Source organism: Temnothorax curvispinosus, unplaced genomic scaffold, assembly GCF_003070985.1.
Source record: "Temnothorax curvispinosus isolate PA1 unplaced genomic scaffold, ASM307098v1 QBEX01010307.1, whole genome shotgun sequence".
NCBI classification, from domain to species: domain Eukaryota; kingdom Metazoa; phylum Arthropoda; class Insecta; order Hymenoptera; family Formicidae; genus Temnothorax; species Temnothorax curvispinosus.
Window position 1 is genome coordinate 267,739 of NW_020220087.1, and position 14,664 is coordinate 282,402.

General features: G+C 37.1%; 3 protein-coding genes across 3 annotated transcripts in view; 2 read left to right on the plus strand and 1 right to left on the minus strand.

The window, feature by feature from the left end:
• The window catches only part of LOC112460050, a 5,793-nt gene extending 4,480 nt beyond the window's left edge, over positions 1–1,313 (plus strand). Inside the window, exon 2 of the mRNA XM_025024481.1 lies at positions 1,099–1,313. Coding sequence (XP_024880249.1) covers positions 1,099–1,274 — 176 coding nt within the window. The 3' untranslated portion in view covers positions 1,275–1,313. The remainder of the gene's footprint in view (positions 1–1,098) is intronic.
• LOC112460049 (60S ribosomal protein L27) lies at positions 1,248–3,229 on the plus strand. The gene is made up of 4 exons (XM_025024480.1): positions 1,248–1,331; positions 1,870–2,102; positions 2,894–3,030; positions 3,114–3,229. The coding sequence occupies exons 2-4, from the start codon at positions 1,884–1,886 to the stop codon at positions 3,160–3,162; spliced, it is 405 nt and encodes a 134-aa protein (XP_024880248.1). The 5' UTR covers positions 1,248–1,331; positions 1,870–1,883; the 3' UTR covers positions 3,163–3,229.
• A 262-nt stretch (positions 3,230–3,491) lies between these two features.
• LOC112460046 (dynactin subunit 2) lies at positions 3,492–5,702 on the minus strand. Its single transcript, XM_025024476.1, has 9 exons — positions 5,534–5,702; positions 5,362–5,433; positions 5,157–5,296; positions 4,968–5,088; positions 4,725–4,879; positions 4,400–4,637; positions 4,148–4,324; positions 3,961–4,063; positions 3,492–3,880 (listed from the first exon to the last, which is right to left on the minus strand). The coding sequence occupies exons 1-9, from the start codon at positions 5,690–5,692 to the stop codon at positions 3,693–3,695; spliced, it is 1,353 nt and encodes a 450-aa protein (XP_024880244.1). The 5' UTR covers positions 5,693–5,702; the 3' UTR covers positions 3,492–3,692.
• Positions 5,703–14,664: the final 8,962 nt, after the last annotated feature.

The window sequence follows — 14,664 nt, forward strand, 5'->3', positions numbered from 1 at the left end:
CTTTGAGATATGATCATTCGGAACCGGTTTCCAAAAAAATCGGTAACAAAAAATAGTACACTTTATAGCATTCTCCGGGAAATTCTACCCCTACTTCATGTATAATTCTTTGAGATTTAATCAATTATGTCCCGAAAAATTAAAAAAACCGGTTTCCAAAAAGATCGGTAACAAAAACTGTACACATTATGGCGCTCGCCGTAAAATTCTACCCCTACTTCATATACAATTCTTTCAGATTCGGTCAATTAATTCCCGACAAATTGGAAAAATTTCTATTACCGGCTTCCAAAAAGATCGGTAACGAAAAATTATACACTTTATAGCACTCTCCGGAAAATTCCACCCCTGTTTCATACGTAATTCTTTGAGATTCGGTCAATTATTTCAGGAAAAATTGAAAGAATTAAAAAAATCGGTTTCCAGAAAATCGGTAGCAATAAACTATACACATCATGGCACTTCTCGGAAAATTCTACCCCTGTTTCATGTACCCTTGATAAAAATTCGGTCCACTAACGAATGAGTAGTTCGCGGACAGACGGACGGACGGACGGACGGACGGACGGACGGACGGACGGACAGACAAACAGTCGCGTTTTATATAATAGTAATGATTATTGCATCCCTATTTGTCAATGGGTCTGTTCGCGTTGCTTGCACTTTTTGCACTCAGCATCTTTGCTTTCTCTCTCTCCAACGACCGAATATATATTTATCTCATTTTAAGTGCAAAAATGTTTGGGGTTTTCAAGCAACGCGACAAGCCTAATATATCCTATATAATATATCAAAGTACATGTGTGAGCGGGGGGCTTTGCCCCCCCTGCTCCCCCTCATTGTGTGAGTAAACCTAGGAGTGTGGGCGGGGGGGGGGGGGCTTCGAATTTATATATATATAGAAACTCAAAAATTTTATTTTGACCATTTTTTCAAAAAATCGCTCTGTAGCAGCTTGAAGGCGATGCTGCTGATTACGAATATCATAGTTAAAGTGCGATTTTCTCATTATTTTGGCCGTAATACGGATTTTTCGATTTTAGTAATAAATGACTCCTGTCGACCCTTAAGATAAAAATACTTGATTGGCTGGTCCAGTGGAAAAACTCCAGGCACCGGGAGCCGTGAGTGGTCAAACTGGGCGCTCCCCTTCGCAACTCTTCGCTGAATGGCCAATGACCTGCTGGAATCGCCGATTGGACGCGTGGGACGAGCCTGCGCGTTTGGACCGACGACGGCGGATGTGCCGCGGCGGCTCTGTTGTTCTCCGCTAGGTCGATGGCGCGGTAACGTGGTTGACTTCCTTTCGTACGGTGCGGAAAAGCCGTGAGGTGCGTGATGATTGCCGCTGCGAGGAATAATCTGCGAGCATCGGGTGTTTCGCGAGTTTTTCCGCCGCGTTTCGCGTCGCGTTTGCGATCGGCGTGCAACGCGATCCCCGTTCGCACGACGATGTTCGATTCCGCATGGTCGCGGCGAATACTTGCTGACAGACGATCGCGGGGTTAACCTCCCCGCGCCGGGTTTCACGTCGCGTTCCACGACGACCGATTGCCCGGTTGTCGGCAATTTCTCGCGATTTCGTTATTTCGCACGACGTTGCGCCACGCGGCGCGACGCCTTCGGCTCTTTCTCTGTTGTTTTCTAGAGTACAAATTTGTCTTTCATGCGGTTACAAGAGGTTATGTGACGCTTGATGTATCTGAAATGTTTACATCGCCAGCGAGGATTTATCTCGATACGTTTTGCTTCAGACGGAAAATTAATAGAGTCAACGTTTTCGATTCTATGGAAAAACTCGCTAGAATATAAGTTTATATTTTAAATTATTTTTCCAAAATTATTTACATATCTTTATTTCTTTTCCAGCATACTCCACCAAGATGGTGAAGATTATGAAAATAGGCAAAGTCGTGCTGGTCCTTAGTGGCCGGTACGCGGGGAGGAAAGCCATCGTCATGCGCAATTACGATGAAGGAACAGCGGAAAAACAGTATGGGCATGCGATGGTTGCGGGCATCGACCGGTACCCACGTAAAGTCCATAAAAGGATGGGCAAGGGAAAGCTGCATAAACGCTCGAAAATCAAGCCTTTCGTTAAGGTAAGATTATTTCTTTGTTTTTGCCAATTGCTCTTCGGAAATTTAAATTAACTTGATTTGAAAGTTTCCACCATGGAATCTTTGTCCTTTTTATCGCGTTGATTGTCCACCTGTTCTTTTTTTGGAGAACTTCAACTGGTGCATATTGGTGCAATAAGTTATAGCGAATTCGGGCACTTGCACTAGTGCACACTAAGGCTTGGTCTTAATCAATTGTTATATTTACAGATCATCTTAAATATTTCTTAGTCTATAAAATGATTTGTACAGCATCCATATAGATATTACAGATTGTTTTATTGGCTAAAAAGTTTTTAAATGTGTATTTAAAAGCGACTTTAAATATAAGAATAGATTATAAACAAACCTTAGTGCGCACTGAGTGTGCACTAGTACAAGCGCCCGAATTTGCTATTAGAGTGAAACAAAATGTTCTTCTCTTACTCTAATAGCGAATTTGGGCGCTTGCACTAGTGCACACTGAGTGCTCTTGTTTATAATCTATTCTTATATTTAAAGTCATTTAAATACATATTTAAAAACTTTTTAGCCAATAAAACAATTGTAATATCTATATATGGATGCTGTACAAATCATTTTACAGACTAAGAAGTATTTGAGATGATCTGTAAATATAACAATTGATTAAGAACAAGCCTTAGTGCGCACTCAGTGTGCACTAGTGCAAGCGCCCGAATTCGCTATAACTTACTACACTAGTGTGCATTGGTTCAGCAAGTTCTTTGAGAACATTCTTATATAGCTCTTTACTTATTTATAAAATGTTTTAGATCCTAAATTATAACCACCTAATGCCAACGAGATACACGGTGGACCTACAGTTGGAAAAAGTGGCCCCTAAAGATCTTAAGGACCCAATGAAGCGCAAAAAGGTTCGCTTCCAGACGCGCGTCAAATTCGAGGAGAGGTACGTAATTTAACGTTTTGCCGTTACTGCAACTTCCATGCGTCGCAATCAATGTTATCTAATTTCGATCGTCGTTTTTCCAGGTATAAAAACGGTAAAAACAAGTGGTTTTTCCAGAAATTAAGATTCTAATTGTTTCTAAATAAAAAGTCTGATATACAGATGTAAAAAGGTGAATACAGTTTTTTCCGTCACATTATCCTATGTAAAAGATATACTGAACCTTTATATACATATTTTTTTTATTATCATTTATTTTATTTGACTTTTAGCTTAATTAACTTGTACTTAGGTTATACCTCGTAACACTCGTTGACTCTCCTACATCCACATATCATATATAAAGTGTTCAATAAAACTTGTAAGTTTTTTTTACTGAAGTTCCAGTTTTATTTTATTATATGAAGTTGCATTTCTTGCGTTGTGCATTATATGTCTAAATTGAGTTTAGTAGGCTCTTGTTTCAACAATTATATCATAGAAATCAAATATACTTACTAGCAGAATATTTAAGAATAATGAAACAATCGTGTGGGATATAAAGCAATATAGAATTTATAAACCACATTAAATAAATAATTTTAACATGATACGAGTATAAATGCTCTGAGTAAAGCGATTTTCATAAATCAATCTAGGTATGCTAAATATGTTTAATACCTCTATTTTAATGACTTGTTGAGCTTTTTGATACGCTCGTCGAGCAATGCTATGTTGCCCTTTATAACCTCCATATTGGAGGCAAAACTTTCCTGCACCCCCTTCAGCATAGACTTGTTACTTTCTAATCCCGACGAGATTTCTACTTGCAGTTCTTCTAATTTTATTAAAGATTTACTGAAGGCAGCGGCTGAAATGCAATGCAATCCTTTTAGAATATTTATATATATATTTTTTAAGACAAGTACATTTATTGTTGAATAATTATACCTTGTTGATGAATGTCACTCAATGCCAATAATCTTTCTACTGTCTGCGGTAGTATTTGTGATATAGCGTCTGTTTTCTTCATTATTTCATACATTTCTGAGATCTGTAGGAAAGAAAGAGATTTATTATGCAAAACATACTGTAATGTTGATGACACTTTCAATTTAACACTTGATTGATGTTTTACCTTCTGCTCCTGCTCCGATTCTTGCTCCGTCGTTGCTTTTTTTTGCGCGATGCTGTCCATCCGGTAAATCAAAGTGCCTAATCTCGTTTCGATGGTGTCCAATTGATTAACATCCAACAACGCAGCCTTTGCTTCCAGTTGTTGCACAGCTTCCATTACGCCCTGACACTTGAGATTCTGTGGAAACAAACGGAAATTACCTAAATCTATTCGAAATGTGTATGCGTGAGAAATTATAATGAATCTACCTACCTGCGAGAATTTCGACAACTTGTCGTTACTTGTTCCTATGATGTTCTCCAGGCAGCAAAGTCTTTGCTCGAGCTGCGCGATCCTAGCAGCTTCCTGCATCCTCGCCTTTTCTGGCAAATACATCATCTGATACTTAAGGACACCGGGTTCGACCGATTCGCCTGTCTTTTTACTCTCCGATGACTTGGACAGAGGGACGCTGGTTTGCTTAAACAACTCTATTTGCGATATCAATTGCCTGTAACATTAATGTAACTCTGTAATACAATTTTGCGGAGGGGAAAAGGATATTTATAACAGATCGTAGGTTTTCACTTTCACATACCTAAGTATAGTGCCTTGTGGATCTGATAGACTCGCAACTACGTCAGGCCCTAGACATTCTTCCAGTTTCAGAGAAACCAACTGCTTCTCTATCTGCCGTGCTTGAGAAATAATCTCGCTTGCGGATTTGATCTCTTCCTCGTCCTTAGATTTTTCCTGCACATATTACCAGTGTTATTATGTTATTATGTCTATGAACATACAGAATAATTTTAAGCATATTTTATTGACAATGGCAATTTACCTTTAGTTCATTCACTTCTTCGTACAACTCCTTAACTTCACATTGCAGTCGTTGGAACTTCTGAAGAGGAGTCTCTTTCTCGCCCTCGCCGACAAGTTCCCAATCGCCGTCATCGCCGAATCTGGAAATACTTGTGTCATATATCGTTCCATATACCATGTATTATTATTAAACATTAGAACAGCTTACTTGTATCCCGTTCTTGGCTTGCTAGATAGACGATCTGAGAAATCGACCGGCTTCCCAAGAATCTGCTTTCCTTTAAACTTGTTGAATGCTTCCTTGGCACTGATATGCAGTTTCTCCACGCAAGAGGTATCAGGTTCATCCTGAATAAATCCGTCGCCAATTACGATGAATGTTATATAGTATACAATGTAGATTTGTGTCTTACCTCGCAGTACATTCGCATTTGCTCCGACTCTGGCAAATCGCTCGTCTCGTAAACGTCGAGCTGGTCGTACGCCTGAGACATCAGTTACAAGTAGTATATAAGAATGTGTTTACTCGTGATGTGACGCACGAAACCGATGTAATAAACGTGTAAGAATGTAAAGGAAGCTTACAATTCCGGGTAAATCAGCGTATTTGGGGTCCGCCATTTCTCGTAATTCCGCAAATTGCTCTGAAATGATCAGAAAGAGAGAGAGAGAGAGATGCGGAGTATTGCGGAGTATTGTCCAGAACTTTGATAAAGTTTTTGACACACACCCACAATCACACATGCAGAACAATCTGAGAATAATAAAAAAATATAGAAAGACTGTTTTCCTGAGCGATAATAACGTCACCTGGCGATCGTAAGAATCAAATGCAACGGACGAAAATTAACATATGCAACAAAAAAAAATTAGATTAAAGACAACAGAATTATATTTTTTATCTTTATATCAAAATGCATAATAAACGCGCGTACGATGTAAAGTTTAATTAACAAAATTGTAGTTAACGATGAATGGTAAAAAATTAAATTTGAGGGAAGTATAATTAACAGTATATGGTAAAGCAGAAAGAAAGCGGTTGAACTGAATTTACGAACGGAAGATCCGTTCAATTTAGCAACAAAAATTTGTATATATAATAATATCAAATTTATCTTTAATGAGAAAATTACTTACAATTATTAATCTTTAACACTAGAGCCGTCACATAAAATGTACAATCTTCTCGCTGTCCTCGCTGATATCCACTTATACTTCACGAGTCATATCGAATTCTTTACTTTGTTCTATTTCTGAAAAATCACTGTGTTTTTAAAACATTTCAGTTTCTAGACAATTTAAGATAAAGAACTCGACGATTAAAGATGTATGTCAGATAGCTATATATGTAGTATTATAATTATGTTTTCCTAACGCGAGCGTGAAATGGGTCGCTTTTCGCGCTTGTTTTGAGTGAGCAAAACGATCCATTTCTCCACTAGTTGAAAAATGGAACCATTTCTCAACTAGTGAGAAATGAAATTGTAAAACAAGCACGAAAAGCGGCCTGTTTCACGCTCTTGTTAGGAAAAATAGTATGAACAACTCGTGGGAAGAATGGTCGAGGAGGTTGAAGCAGTTTGGTCAACTCTAGATTTTAGTTTGTAAAAAATATATATGATAGTATAGGATCTACCGCATGTGTGAGAATTATTTCAGATTTATTGACCATCCAGAAGCTGAGATATTAATTTCCAAAAATGCGTCGTTTTACATGGGGTTAGATGGAGAAAGCGTTGACGGCGATGATTGATCCCAATTTTCTTTAATATCTAGTCTATATAAACGCTCAAAAAACGTGCCTACGCGTACAGTAAATTAATGCGAACATTTAGAACGCAAGAAAACACGTATTCACCATCTAATAACAAATATATTACAAGTTAAAGCGATCGAAATTAGACTGAAATAGCAGTTGATAGTTCGCGAGTAGGTAGATGTGGCAACGCAGCGTCGCCCGCGTTTCGGCTGTACCCGAATCCTGTCGGTATGTGCACATTTTTGTGGTTCTCTTCCGTGCTATGTCCACGATTTTTTTATTCTCTTTGGAAATAAAACCAAAAAATCATGAATCTAACGGAAGAAAACCAAAAAATTGTGAACATAACATAAAAGAGAACCCTAAAATCGTTGACATTACCACAAAATAGTAGACACAGCACGGAAGAGAACCAAAAACGTGCACATACCGACAGGATTTGGGTATAGCCAAAACGCGGGCACCTAACCTTATCCAAGGTGCGTTCGGGAAGACGCTATTAGTGCTATTTGCTTATTTTATCCTTGTTTTACACCTGATGAGCGATAAAGATAGAATGATGCAATAGCGCTAATAGCACGCTTCCCGAACGCAGCCCCAGAATTAACAGAAAATTCACCGGCATGTTTACGTTTAGCAACTGCCGTTACGTGGCTCCACGTGGTTCAACACAGAGACGAGTACTGCTACCAACCCCATAAAAGTGAAACGTTGCCAAGTTTCAATCGTATTTAATATAATCGACGGAAAGTTATTAAAAAATCGATAGCTTATATAATTGTCAAGGGAGCTACCAGTAAGAATCATTATTTCATTCTATCAACGGCAAAACATATATTCATGCCATTTTTATATTGAAATAATTAGCAATACTACAAGTTTTCAAGTTGGCATTGGCAAAAAAGTGTTTCGTTTTTAGCTAATTAAAATATAAAGATGCATAATATGATACTTTTACTATACGTTTTATGCAATAGCAGCGTATGGAGAATAAAATGATACCTAATACAGATTTTTTAATGACCTAATAAAAAACTTTTTTCTAAACCGTCAATTGACTCAACTGGATCGCTTCAACCTCCTTCAGAAAAAGCGTAAAAATCGCAATTTTGTCCCATTTTTGTACTTGACATTGTTTAAATAAATCATTAAAAAATTGAAAAAAAATATAACCAGCAAATTTTAAAAAACCGTAATTGCAATTCTCGATGTCATAGAAGTGTACCATAAAAATTTCATTCATTTTTACTGTACATGAGCAGAGATACATATTATGATATTTACATGGGAAGTATATTATATCCAATTTCTGTAACTTTTAAACCAAATATCTCAGAAACGGGTCGGAAAATCGATCGCAAATTTAACACAGGTTTTTGGGATATATAAATGCACAATCTTTGTAAATTTCAGCTTTATCCTTTTATTTTGACATAAGTGACATACATCTTCAAGTGGTATGATATAGCTTTTATTGCATGATATAGCTGTTCAAATATTGCTAAGTATAATTTTAAATAATTTTTATGATTTTCAATCAAATACTTTTATTTCAAAATCTCCTTTTTATTTTAAGTTTATTTAAGTTACAACAATATAATAATGTTTGACTTATTATCTTTATAATAAAATTAAATAGAGAAAAAAATATGATGTCTTTATTAACAACATTTCGAGAAAGAGTAGAATTTAATATCTCGTGTATGACTTTTCGCGCTAAACAAACCTGATACAGCAACGCACAAGTCTATGTACAAAAATGTCAATGAGTTTACATTCCTTCACAATTTTATATGCCTTCTCCTCTTCCCCCTCTATCACACCCTTTTTCTTACCGGTTTTTATGCATTATAGATGCATAAAATGCCTTAAATAAATTCTAGTAAGTAAACGTTCAAGTTTGTTGTTAGTCTGGTAACGTCATAAGTGTTTATACATGTCCCAAGTGTTTATATAATGTTAAAGTTCAAATATTTTATATTTTTATGAAATTGTTCTACGCCGTAAATCGCTATAAAATAGTATTTTTAATATACCTTTTTGATGAATATAGTCATAAGATAAAAATTGCTTTTTACACACCGATATTTTTTAAAATTGCATCACAAAATTAATATATAAAAGCTACAGATATTTTGAAAGACTGGCTTTCGATAAGCTTCAGACAATAATTCGTTTAATTAGGTTCGGAAAGATAAATACACCGCGAAAGAAGTTCCACATATTGCTTTTCTCCATGTTCAACTTGCACACTCTCCTTTCTTCAACCTCATTTCCACGTAAGAGTCGCATTATTATTCTACGCTGTAGGTAGAAGAGAATAAGAAGTCGCGAGATTCCTAAACCAATTGATTCTGTGCGTATCGCTGCATTTTGTTGTCGTGGTCGGCCTTTCGATAAATACTTTCCTCAGCAAATCAAGAAAGATGATCCGAGGCCTATTTTTATTTTATATGAATTTTATTAGCTTCACGATTATTGTTATCGTAACTTAGAGAAGTCATATGTGCCTGCGTTCAATTTTTCATATTGGGAGCTATTGAAAAAATAAAATCTATAATACGCTATGTGTATTATACATATATTTTATATAATAGTTTCCAATGGGAATAAATAAACGCAGGCTGTATGTTTTATTAACAGAAGAACATTATTATATTAATTTATTAATTATTTTTATTATTTATTTGAGGTAGTTATTTGTCTATATAAAAGATAAAAGAAGAAAATAATATACCTAAGTATATATACAATATAAAATATATATACATATATAAAATAATAAAATGTATAATTATGAAATCAATAAAATTAAATTTTTGGAGAATTATGTAAATGAGACGGCAAATTCGATGCTTTGTTGACTCGGCGTTGTAAATATATAGATATTAAATAATATTGGAGTGATATTGGACGGTTACAATTTGAAAAGAGGGACCGACTACTGATATTCGTCCTCGAACGTACTTCCTTCCGGACGTAATAATCCGCGAAGAAATCTATCCAAAATATCCGTTCAACTGATCCGTTTTGCATGTGAATTTCGTCATTTAGCTTCGAGAATTTTCGTCTACCGTGTAATACGGTTTCTTATCTATCTATCTCTCGATTACTGGCATGCAGTTACGCGTTTCGCATGGAAATGTACTGCAAGTGAGCGTGCAAGGACGGCGTCTTTCGTAGGTGCGGACCCGTTTTCTGTTTGCCGCGATGTGCTATACATATATATCGAAAATAAAACGCGTTCGTTCGATTTTTGCTTACCGCCGTGCGAGAACTAGTCCCGTGCCTCGTCATGCGTGCGTTTCCTCGGTTCTCTTTCCTTTGGCGAGCGTCATGGAAAAAAAAAGAAATGTCTAGTCCCTTTCGCTTTCGACCGGCCACTTTGGACGGTTACGTTGTATAATAGGAGACAATCTCTATTCGCCAACTTGAAAAGTGATTTTAGATATAAGCGATTTTAAGCTGCTTGACCAGTTGTTATGCGCACATTCGCTCAAGTTGGTTCCAAATTCCACTTTATTTATTTAATTTATATTTATTCTAGTTATTCTATTTATTTATATAAATTTTATTTCAAATTGAGCGTTTTGGGATATTTTTCGTCGCATATTCTGTTTGGGCGAATTGATTACTTTTCAACAAAAATTACGAGTCACTCATATATAGCTTTGAAACAATTAGAAATTGACCATAAGGAATTTTAGTCACAAATTAAATATCGAAAGAAGAAATAGGAAAGAACACAATTAGTTAGTAACGGACATATCGCTTCAATAGTTTTTTTAGATGAAAACTTGATTTTAAGAGCGGTAGCTGAAGTCCGCTGAGAGGCCGACAGGTGTAAGCAAGTGTTAAAGCGTGACAAGCGAAACCACAGCGACGGCGAAACAATCGGATAGAATCGAGAGAGAGAGAGAGAGAGAGAAAGAGAAGAGAGGCCGAGCGATCGCGCGCGGAAGAAACCCGGAAGGAACAGGTCCTCCTCATCTGACGCCGGCAGGATCTACGCTAGCCAGGTGAGCACAGGTGAGTATACTCGGCCCAGTGCACGGTCGGCCGTCGGCACGGCAAGAAGCGCGTGTGTGGAGAAGCCGATAGGCCGAGGAGGGCCTCGTGAGAGAGTGCATTCAACTCACGCGGGGAATCGCGGTATCGTGAATCAGGAATCGCGTGCGACGCGTACGGCGTACATACGGCGTACGGGGCGTACGCGGCGAACGACCGACGCGTCCGCAATACCTACTCGGCGCGGGAAGGATCGTGGAACATGTCTGGGACATATCGCCCCGGTGGACACGCATTACCGGTAAGTGCAAGTCGGATTCGTCATGACTTTTCGCCGTCAGCTCGCGGCTATTTTGACATTAGTCTCGGTCGTGGTGAGCGCAGATCCATGAAATACGAACGCGCGTGCCGCGTGACTCTCGCAATGGTTTCTTAACGTTGTACAATGGGAACTTTTTGCATACGCGGAAGCACGTTTTGTTTATTCCTGCAGAGAAACACAGTTCTGTAAGAACATTCTAATACGTAAAGTCTACTAATTTGCGCCAGATATATAGAATTGTACTAGTTTGCGCCAGAGGATAGAGTTCTACTCGTTAATTTTATGTGCCACTTTTTAAACATACATATTATGTATACTTTAATATACATTATATACGTGTGTGTGTCTTGATTTTTCAAAAATATATTCACGTATAAATTATAAATTCAATCCTGAATTCTCTGACATGAATTATAGATCCTCTAAAGTAGGTTTAAGAAAAATAGCCGATCAGTTTTTATTATAAGCGTTTTAAATGATTTAGAGCACGCTCTACTAATAACTAATTGTAGAATAAATAAATTGTCAATGATTTATTTTACACAAAAGATCTTCGTGTAATATGTACTCACGTAAAGCCTAATTCTCACACTCCTCACAGGTTTTACATATGAGTGTAGCCTGATTTTTTAATATATTAAGACAGACCTTTTTTAGACAATCTGCGAATCGTATCAAATTATAAGAGAATTCTATTTAGAACTTTATATGTACTGTATTTTATGAAGTGTGCATTTCATATATATTAATTGTCATTTCAAATAGTTTTCGTATTACACGGCACGTAATATTACAAATAGAATGCTATTATGAATTTCGACACGAATTATAAATCATCTATAAAATGGACTTGATATAAAAAAATATAATTTTATAAAAAATATAAAACAGATCGTAATAAGTCCAATTGTCATTTTCTCAAATTTTAACATCAGACACGCTTCATCTCAATTATAAAAAAATGTGTTTTAAAGACCGATGAAAAATCAATGTGCAGTTTCCTGAGTTTGGAAAAAGTATAAAAAATTCGCAAAATATTATTATTATTAGGCCGCCAAGATTCAAACCTTATATGGCAATTTTTCCAGTTAATTGTAATGTAGGTATATTACAACGCGTGTCCTATTTCACTTATTCTTATAAAAAAAATGTTCTAATTAACAATTATATTAAAATTTATGTAAAGCATATCTAATTTTACAATGTACCGAACGACATTCTGAATTTTCGCACGCTCGCGGTCTGCCCGAAAGCAGGTTACGGGGCTAGCGGCTTGGCGAAGTAAAAAAATAAAAAAATAAAAAATAAAAGGGGGGCGGGAGAATAAGATAGGAAGGATCCTTATTCCGCGCGCGGCGATCGAGCGTAGAAGCGCCGCTTGAATTTCAACTCGAGCTGCCGCTCGCGCACCGTTTATAAACAGCCGCAAGGTGGAGTGGATCGAAAGCGCGGGTCAGCGAGCGCTCTCATTTTGCGAAACTTCTCGAGAAGGTGACGAGGTCAAGGTTCGCCGTCGTCAAAGAGATTCGCGCCGGTAGATGAGAGCGGAAGGGAATACATTAAAAAGTATAATACCGGATCGGCAATGCATTTGTGTCGCTTGTTGGAAAACGCATACACACATACACACACACACACGCACACACACACACACACACACACACACACACACACACACACATGTATATATATATATACTTTTGATTGAAGATTGAAGATATGTTAATTCTCAGGAAATTATGGTGAGATTATAAGAGACAATTATTTTCTTGAAATTACATTATGAATATAACAAATGAATATAATGAGACAATGTATATAACATTAGTGGCACTTTATTTTCCACAAATGCGTTAAATGTATAAATTATACAAATTATTGTATAAAAACATAAATACTGTAATACTCATGCTGCGTTAAATTCTATGTCATTATAGACCATTTAACAAAGACACAAATATGCTTTTACAATTTTATATAGTCCATATAATATAATTTCATACAAATAAATTAACGGAAAAATATATTTTTTATCTATGGAAAGCTACTGGTTCGATAAATATTTATCAATTTTTAAGCTTTAGTTTTAAAAGTTAAGATAGACGAAAATATGTCCCTAGGAAGCTATAAAAGTACAACATTAAGTTTAGTTTATCTTAAAGTTTATCTTGAAGTAGTAAATCTATGACATGATACAATTTGAAGTTGCAAGGAACAATGCGATAAATTGTTATCGCTCGGTACTGTACGACTTCCCTCTGTCACACTCATCTCTAACGTACAAACTTTGAATCAAGACAACGATATAGCTATAACGGGCCATTTTAAAATGGCAATATAGGTACACGGATAGTTTTATCAATTTTAAATTCATGAGATAAAAATACCAAATTTTATATTTTTATTTTTGGCTACGTTTTTACGAAAATATTTCAACGTGCAATAATTTTACATGCAATTATCTGAAAACGATGTAAAAACATAAGAAGCTTTTACGACAACAATTTTTATAATTTTATACAATAAGCTATCGAGTTATAATCGCGATTATAGTATCATAATTGCTGACATGATTTTTTATGAGAAAACAAATAAAAGTAATAAATAATCTTTCTTGATCGTTTACGCTCCGAGAGAAATAATTTTGTACATTGCATGCCGATTGCTTACGTATCGCATGCCTATTTAAGACGTTTAATGCAAATAATTACACAATATCGCCTTCTGGATACAACCCGTTAACAAAACCGACGTTACTCAGATTCGTCCGGAGTGTGTAACGTTTGTAAGTGCCTTGTTGGATACAGACCCCCGCGTGTTTGCTCGCGGGATTCTAACATCTTGTTAGAGAAACTTGGATGGCATATGTTTATCTAAACTTCGCTGCGCGCGCGGTAACATTATGTCTCCTCGTGAGAGGACTTATTATTACGTGCGCGGGTTAAACGGTACTGCCATGCCGGTGCAACCGGCGGCAATTACCGAGCCACTCGGTTAGCCTTGCAAAGACGTCGCAATATACAGGCCAGCGCGCTTACTTGATATCCGCATGAAAGACCGGAATTCAACACACGGTTATCCGGACGCGCATCGCTATTGCGCGTTAAGGAATATCGTAAGCAAGTTGTCGCAAGCGCCAAGCTTGCGTAGAGAGAAGGCGCGGATATTAACTTCGGTTAACCCCTTACCCCGGAGTGCTAACTGCAATTTACGCAATAAACTGATATGAGATAGGGGGGGAGAGAGAGAGAGAGAGAGAGAGAGAGAGAGAGAGAGAGAGAGAGAAAGAGAAAGAGGGAGAGGGAGAGGGAGAGGGAGGGAGAGGGAGAGACAACATAAACTATAATATATTATATTACATATGCATGTTTGATTGTATAGTGATATCGATTTGATAGTAATTGATACCCCGCGCGAGAATTCTTGCGAGAGTTGCGGTTAACGTTAACAATTCTAGAATAGCTATCGACCCTATCCACACTCTGGCCGACGTAAGTATTAGCTCGAGAGCTACACCAGAGCTCGCTATTGCCCGGCGGTTGCATTACATTTCGATCGAATTTTTCGTCACTCGCACTAATTGCGTAATTCCATTGCAACCGACCGGATCCGCGGGCACCGATGGAA